At 40.7% G+C, this 8,880-nt stretch overlaps 1 protein-coding gene across 1 annotated transcript; it reads right to left on the reverse strand.

The window, feature by feature from the left end:
* Positions 1-600: 600 nt before the first annotated feature.
* On the reverse strand, positions 601-8,421 carry RTCA (RNA 3'-terminal phosphate cyclase). Its single transcript, XM_057364307.1, has 11 exons — positions 8,196-8,421; positions 7,989-8,089; positions 6,903-7,046; positions 6,097-6,220; positions 5,536-5,594; positions 4,929-5,070; positions 3,700-3,824; positions 3,507-3,565; positions 2,846-2,940; positions 1,644-1,748; positions 601-1,285 (listed from the first exon to the last, which is right to left on the reverse strand). Exons 1-11 carry the CDS (start codon positions 8,238-8,240, stop codon positions 1,187-1,189), a joined length of 1,098 nt encoding a protein of 365 aa, XP_057220290.1. The 5' UTR covers positions 8,241-8,421; the 3' UTR covers positions 601-1,186.
* Positions 8,422-8,880: the final 459 nt, after the last annotated feature.

The following is an 8,880-nucleotide window of genomic DNA, read 5'->3' on the forward strand; positions in this document are numbered from 1 at the left end:
CAACTGAGGAAGAAGGATCTTAGASCATGGCTGCAGGATGGGCTGTGGATACTTGGAAAGCAATTCAAACTTCCAGAGTACATTTTTACAGATTCCAACTCTGTGATTCAGGTCTTCATATGCAAAACAAAYTGTGCCTCATTTCTCCTTTTACCTTCCTTCTACTTCAGAAATCAAGACCAGCCTGGTAGAAGGTCTTCTTTACTTAATCCCCAGATGGGGATAACATACCTGGAYTTTATATGTCTATACAAACTGGGTATTTATAGTGCTCCATGTCCATACACATAGACATCTGTGTCTATATGTGCGTTCAAAAGCACCCTAACTCAGCTGATATTAAATACTCCCTCCACACCTCAGTGAAACAACTCACCTCAAGAACAAACCACCACCTCAGTGAAAATGTAGCCTCAGTTAGTATGCTAAGTGACAAGGACAAATGTAACTAGAAAATAAAATCATATAATGAAGTTAGTTCTTGGTATCTGGGAGGGCTGTAATGTGGAACATTGTTATAGCCTGCCTGAAAAGGCTTTTTAAAATAGATGAAAAAATAGGATTTTAAAGATTATYTTATGCATTTATTCTTCYTTCTGTAGRRAGAAAAAGAAATTACACTGCTGAAAAGKTATTTTGTATCCACCTTTCCCAAGCAAAACCTGCTGAGATAACAGCACATATAAATACCAGCCTTTTATAGGGTGATACTGCTTTATTATTTAAGCAAATGGCTAAGGAAGAACAGCAATACAGATTTGATGGTGCATTTCAYTCTATGTACCTCATAACATAAAAGTTTGCAGAGAATAAAACATTTTTATAAGGGAAAGAAATACTGATCTTAAATAGTTATTTTCTACTTAGGTAAAGTTGAGATTTCAAAGCTTCTAACTGAAGCTCTTGCAGACATACAATATATTCTATTTGCTGTCCTGTTGCTACTCATTTTGCTGCTAATAGTAAAAAAAAAAAAGGTAAAGTTTTCCTTTTTCACATGACAGATTCTCACCACACCAAGAAAAAGCCTGACATCAACCTTCAAGTTAAATCACTCTGATGTGACAGGAGGCTTCTCCTCYCCAGGCAGATTATACATCCATTAAGTGTAGTGCAATACATCACTGAGGTATGTTAAGTGTTGCTTTTGGCAGCTTGCTACCATTTWAAAAAAATTTTTTTAACCCTACAAGTTTGGGTTTATCATCCCCATTCCTTGGCACTCAATGATGTAGGTATCATTAGTGGGGTCTTCCTCTTCTGATTTTGTCACAGTAAACTTGGCCTAAAAGAGGATTAGAAATACATCACTAATTAACTTATCACATACAGCAGTTAAAATATTCAMTATCCGATGTCCAATAATCACATTACCATGTGTTTATGTACATTACAGCTTTGACAGATTTAATTAAAAAAATATTTAACCAAAGGTCATAAAAGTAACTAACCATTCTAAAAGCCTTTATCTCTAGAGTACRCTCACTTTCTACAGGAAAACTCCCATGTAAATATTATAGCAATTGTTTTATCAATGCTTGCCCTCCATGATCAAGCTCAGCTTGCACTGCCTGATGAATTGTTCATTGCCAAGTTACTGGAAGACAACTGATAGGTAAAACTTCCTGAACTTTTGGACTCACCTTTGTTAGCTGCTCTGCAAAGTGTATAGCTGTTTGAGTATGAAGTGTAATTGGTCCACTTTTCACTCTAGACATTCCCTTTGCTAGTGCCATAAAAATGATCAGCTGAAACAGAGGGAACGGTAATTAAGTAATTCTTCAGATTCTAGGAACTTGCTGATTAAAAAAAACTCAACCAAAACATGCAAAATGCCTGTAGATATAAAATATGTCGTCATCCAAGTTTCATAAAAGTTCATGAAGCTGAGTTTTAAGAGTGAACCGAGGCTCCAGAAGTTTGGAGATTAGTACTGTAATGCCTGTTATGGAAGGGCTACTTTTCCACAGTGGAGTTTKCCCCTGAATTCAAGATACTGAGTTCCTTGTTATTATTTGTTATTATTCCTTGTTATTGATTGTTATTACAATTAACTTTGCTCTCCCCCACCATATTGCCCCAGAATTCCCCAAACTCATGTCAGACTCCAGATTAATAGATATGGAGGGAAACTCAGGAAGAGGTACTTTAATTCTAGCACTTCCTGATCACATATTTACTAGACAGAACTTAAAAACCTTTGATTTGACTTACAGATATCACCACAACAAGAATACTGTAAGGTGTGATATAACTCAGCAGCTCCCATACACAGTGACTCTGGCTGTGGCTTGTTCCCACCAATTGAACTTGTGTGGTTTGAAAAAAGCAGGATGAGTCCAAGACTTAAATACTTACTATACTACATAATGTTGTAAGCCAGGCTTTTACATCTAAGAGGTAAAGTCATCCTAGCCAATCCAGCCCAAGATTCTTATCAGGCTAAGATAAAGCAGTGGAGGGCCTTCATTCTCAAATGAAGTTAGGTGAGCCAGATAAATGGGAGCAWGTCCTAGATATTCTGTAATACCTTCCCTTAGTATTATTATTTATATGTAAGCAGGGAGCTGTTTTCACTGCACTGCATGGAATGCCRAATAGAAGCAAATTCCTGCCTCTTTCTGCAATGCTTCCTGAGAGTCAAAGAAAGGGAAGATTTGAGGGTGTTAGTGCAAAGCTAAGAGCATTTGTGCTTCCTAAGAACTGTATGTAATTTGCTAATCCTAATGTAGTGACTACACATCTCTAAGACTTCTAACTAACACCTTGCTCTTTCCCTGTTCAGATCCATATAGTTTACAAGTACTTGCTACTTCAACTTCATGTAAACCTACAGGAACCTTACTTGGTCTTGCAGAGAATCATCCACCGTTCCACCATGTTTAAGATTCTTAAGCAGCATCTCAGCTGCTTCAATGCCAACTTTGTCAGAATTCTTTCCTAACAGAGAAATTAGAAAGCTGAAAATGACTATTTAAAACTTTAAAAATACAAAATTAAAAAAGGAACCTAAGAAATCAACTTTTTAAACCTTATCTTCATGCTCTTGTCCCAAATGTCTGCTTAACAAAATCCTTCCCATCTTATGCTGATATATAGTTCATACTTCCTAGGCAGTAGAAAGTAGCCTCACTTAGTCAGAAAAAAATTGATTCAAATCATTTAAAACCAAGATCACTTCTATTCATTTTAATCTAGATTCATTCTTGAGGAAAAACTTCACAGACAAACCACAAAGTCTATGTTCCTAAAGTTCAGAAATATTTTTGGTGATTCTCCAGTGATCCTTAACATTCCMTTCTGATAAGAGGTGAAGTTAACAATTTTGTCATTTTTGTAAATTTCCATTTTTAAATCTGCTTATTTCTGCTGTCCATTAGTACTAAACGACATTCATTTAAAAATGCAACACTCAAAGCATCAGACCTTTAAACAGATGATATTTCAGATTCCTGATCGTTATTAGTATATTCAGTTAAGTCTCAAAGAATTCATGGAATTCTTACCTCTCTTGCCAAGTGATGACCCAGCCAACAAACAACCCGTTGAGGTCTCTGCAACAATGCTAAGCAGAAAAAAAATTCAAAATKAAGAACAAAATCATTCTTATTGCAGTTCATTTATCCGATATATAATCAAGATCTAGCTAATGAACCAGCAAGATTAGAGGTAACAATAGAAAGTTTGGACTTGTCTTACATTATTCCACTTCCAGTCCCAACGGCTTKATCATCAGGTTCTCTGACAGGCTGAATGTTAATGTAAAGATCTCTGATTTCTTTTCTGATGCACCTTACTGCTGCTGATGACATGTCTTTTGCCAGCTAACAAGATAAGACATAACCTATAATTAAATTATGTAACTACAACAATACTTTTTCCTCTTAAGTCTAATTATTACAATTAACTTCTGAATAGAGAGGCTACTTCATTAACTAGAAAAACAAAGGATTGTTATAAAGCCYCTACAAGCAAGAAATAAACATAATTTATTTCTGAAAATTTTTTTATAAAATTAAGCCAACATTCAATGCTGTACAAATTATAGAAATGTATGTTGAAACTTCAATATCAATAGAAATTCAAGAACTTCATTCATAGAGCAAAAGATTTCAGTCTTATCTCAYGACATCAGACTCCAAAAAAATCCACCCCAAAACTGCAAAAATTCCACCCCACAGTTACTATGAGCAGAATATACTCTGTAAGAGATAATACATAAAGTAACAACTTTAAATCACAGGCAAGTGGGGACATAAGAAACTTATCCCTTTCTTGTGATCTAATCATAGCTGTATTCATAGGTTTGGAGATTTTTAAGCCAAAACCAGCAGACCACATCTCTTTAAAAGTAATTCAGTTTCTCCTCTTCCTTCTTTTTTAATTCCTAGCCAGTATGTGAGAAGGAATCTTAAGGAGATCCCACCACTCAGGACAGGAAGAACAGCAAAATGGCAATATAAGGCAAATTTCTCTCCTTTTTATTTTTGGCTAACCCTTCCCTTAACTTGCTCTAATACCCTTAGCAATGGTTGAAAAGCTTATTGTMRYCTGACCTCTACCTATTAYWGTGCCYATAAATCTAWGAASAAGGGCCCTAATTTCAGATTTAAAATACTCCACATGAATATGAACAATATATAAATCAGATACAAGATACCCCTCAATATACGCTAAAGACTTTTGAATAGTCCTGTGAAGGATATTGAGGATGCCATTCTCATTTCCTCTTTTAGCCTCACACTGCTRTGCAATGGATACATTTTAGGTATGTGCAACATAATTTTTTTACACCATGAAAACTGAAACCATTTAATAAGGTTGCTTAGCTTAGAACACAGAAACTTTAGAGGAATTAAAGCAGATTACATGCAATTTTATATAGCTATATGAAGTTGGATACTACCAGAGCCATTATCAGCACTTACTTTGATAGGCAGTGCTCCAGCAACAAATGCTCTTCCATATATCTTTGTCACTGTGCCACGTTCTGTTAAGTTTATTGGGCTCAGCTCTTTGACTGGAGACATTTGGACTACAACTTCACCACCTCCTTGAGGATAGTAGCCCCTATGTAGAAACAGTAATCAGATATAATTAAATATAATGATCACAAGGACACCACAAAAAGGGCCAGAAGGCTCTTCATATACTTCATTATACATTTTTATGTTCCCTGTACTGTACATATAAATTTTCTTGATGTGTGCCTTAGAAACCCTTATAATGGAATTAGGTTCTGTAACAGTAATCTTTTGTAAAGCACATCTTATTAACTACTCAACACCAACCTAATGGGMACCTAATGCAACAGGAGACATTACACAGCAGGTGTAGACCCAGCAATAAAAAAAGACAAGAATYCTATCCCATTCATCATATGGTGACAGGACACACAGRGACAGCTAACACAGATTAGTTCATRTATTATAAATTCATCCCTCAGTTTGATTGAGAGCACCCTGTGTCTGCYCCTGTGCTCACACACAGGTTCACTAAGGCCTGGCTCTGCTGCTGTACAGCTCCTCAACTCACCTCCTTTTTATGTCACAATTAAATGTGAAATTGAACTTTTCAACTATGGGCTTGAAAACCTGCAAAGTGAACACATATAAAAACAGAATGCATTTATTTTGCACTGATAATTTCTCACTATGTTAAGCAATCCTTCCCCCCTCCAAAAAGAAGATCAACACAAAAAGTCCAATTACATTGTTAAAAAAAAGTGATAGCCAGTCGCATCCATTCATCCATATAGCTTATCTGACATTCCTCATACTTCATTCTCAATGTCACTTTGTGCAAAAGGATTTTCTCACRGAAAAAGGAAGAGTACTTCACAGCATTTCTAAAATCAATAGTACATTTTAAGTGAAATTTTCTGTAGGAATTAAAACTAAAGAGACTATTTGCTGTTGCAGGAAATTCCATGAAAAACACTGGTTGCTCTCTACATCCAGTACACACACAGTGTTATATTCCCATGCCTAATTCCATAATTACAAATAGACTTGCAGTAAGAGCAAGAGAAGAACAGCAGTTACATTGCATACATATTCATGGAAGATGCATCAAGGCAAAGGAATTTCTCCCTACCATGACTGTGTAGTCTATCTGAGGAGCCATCTCCGCATTTGTCCCACCTTTTAAATGAAGYTCTGATGGGGAAGCAGCAAACAGCACACAGGGCATTGCTACCTGCATGAGTAGACACACACTCCTAAAAGCAAATACAAGATCCTCAAATGTCATAGTCATAATCCATAGAACTCCATAGAATCATTATAGAGGAAAGATAAATGGCTTTCCAGAACATTTGCATTTGTATTTTATTTTTAAAATTATTCATAAACTAATTAGTCTTAAAAAACACTAATATATAATGTGATGTCCTTAGGAAACCTAAATATGGAAGTTCTCATAATAATTGTGTCTTTAATAGCTCTGTTTGAAATAAAAGTTATTGTATCTTAGGTATACTGATGGGACCATGAAAACTATGCATTTAGGTAGCAAAAAAGGCTTAGGCAGCAGTAACATTGTGATACTTTTTCAATAGCAAAATAATTAGACAAGCTACAAAATTGCTTAGAAGCTGGTCTGCACAAGAGAGCTCAGGGACATAGAAAACACGCTTTTAAATACAAGATTCCCCTATCACTGAATCTCTCCACATTTCACAGAGATAAAAAAGCCTCCAAAATAAGTTTTGCAAAATTAAAAGTTTGTTTGGCAAAACAAAACAATTATCTCATAGGGGTTTGAAACATAAATTTGAACTACAGAAACAGTAWTCACCACAAAAATAAAGATAGGTGGATTTCATCCCAGTGTCGTAATTTTAGTTAGCATGTCTTCTGCTATAATTTTAAAGTTACCAGAAGCTGCGTACAAAGACATACCCAGCTGTTTTTGTATCTGCTATGTGGGTTCCACCTTTGATCTTCCCAGGAGTGAAGGTTATTTCTGTTGAGCCAATTTCTCCACCATTCAGCTTCCCATCACACAGATCTCKAACAATCTCCAATCCAGAGAGATGCTGAGGCCTTGGAGTGACAATACAAAGTTAAAAATAYGTGCAAGTAGACTACATGCTCACGTTACATTAAAAGAACTGCTAAACACTAACTAAGAAAAACTACAATTGCAAATTTCAGATCAAACAAGAATCAGAAATTCACTCTGATTGCCACAGTACTTCTGATTTCACAGGAGCCAAAGCTTCAGCATTCAGGCCATTCTGGAATATGCAGGATTCTGGTATTTTTTTCCCACTAGAAYGGGTCCAGACAGACAAATGAGATGCAGGAGCAGTTGCTTGCCCTAAAGTGATAAATGCTTGGACAGAAGTGCAACGGGATAATGACAGTAGTACTGGCTGAGCCAGAACCAGCTGCAGTACTACAAGAAAGTTAACGGATTTGTTACGTATCTGCCTTGTTGGGTGTGCGTTTCCACTTGTCAGGGTAATTTTAATAGGGTGATTTAAACAGGAAACCCACCAACTGTCCTTAACTCTGGAAATACACTAACTGTAGCAACACTAGGAAATAAATACATTGTACGCCCGGTAAGCCATGCCTTGCTGAGGCATTACATGACTGCGTTCCGTGTTTCAAACCGTGTGTTCCGCTGAGCGCCTCTGGCAGCATTTCCGAGGCGGCGGCCGGGCCGCGCCCTCACCTGCCCGGCTGTGGCCYGGGGCGGGAGCTGCGCTGAGGGCGCCGCCGGAGGAGGAGCAGCCGGGCTGCTGCCCTCCCCGTTACCGGCCAAGGAACCGAGCCCGGCTCATGCCACAGCATTGCACCGCCCTCGCTCCTTGTGAGACAAGACAGGATTTTCCGGTGAAAGGCTCTTTTAAAGCAATGGAAACACAAATGTTTCAGAGAGCAGCCGAGGCCTTGCGCGGCCGTGTCCCGGCCCGGGAGGTCCCCACACGCAGTAAGCGACCGGCTGAGCGCCCCAGGGCCGCCCGGGGAGGGTCTCACCTGAGGCCGGGCTGACTCCGCCCGGCGCGGATCCGGCGCACCCTCACCGGCAGCCCCAGCAGGCAGCTCAGCGCCGTGGACACCCGCAGGATCTGCCCGCCCTGCACGGAGAAACGGCGCTCGTCAGGCATTACGGCACTTCTCGCCCACCCGGCCAGCCCTCACCACCGTCCGGGGCCAGGTAAGCCGCGGCCCGCTGGCTCTCACCCCCTCCATGATCCCGCCGTCTATCTCCACCCTGTCCCCGTCCATGCTGGCTGGCGGTGCGCGGCGGGTCTCACAGARGCCTCGGCGATGAGATCCCGGCGGGGCCTTAAACACGGCAAGSCCCCGGCGAAGCAGCCCCGGAGCCAGCCGCGCTGGGTAGCGGAGGCGCGCCCGGGATGCTCCGGTGCCGGTGCTGGGGGTGGGCGGCGGTGCCGGGCAGGCGCAGAACGGAGGCGCCTCCCCTCCCGCCCGCCGGGGGTTGGCCGGGGCGGCTCCGCCGCGGGGAGGAGCAGCCGGCGGGGGCCGGTCCCTTGTCCCCGCGGTACTGAGAGCGTCTCGGGGTCCCGCAGCARGCAGTGCCTTCCCCCTGTCCTGAGGGCCGGAGCGGTGACAACCGCGGCACCTGGGAGGTGAGTGACATGGACCCAGCGTTGCTGCTGGAGAAGAGCAGCCGGACTGCTGCCCTCCCCGTTACAAGCGAGTTTTCCTCAGAATCACAGAATGAATTAGGTTGGAAAAGACCCCTGAGATTATCGAATTCATCCTAAAAGGAAACATCACCATGTCAACTAGACCATGGCACTAAGTACCAGGTCCAGTCTCTCCTTRAACACCTCCAGGGCTGGTAACTCCGCCACCTCCCTGAGCAGCTCGTTCCAATGCCTAATCACCCTTTCTGTGAAGC

This window comes from Malurus melanocephalus, unplaced genomic scaffold (assembly GCF_030028575.1).
Source record: "Malurus melanocephalus ecotype Western Australia unplaced genomic scaffold, MMel_1.1 scaffold_37, whole genome shotgun sequence".
NCBI lineage: Eukaryota > Metazoa > Chordata > Aves > Passeriformes > Maluridae > Malurus > Malurus melanocephalus.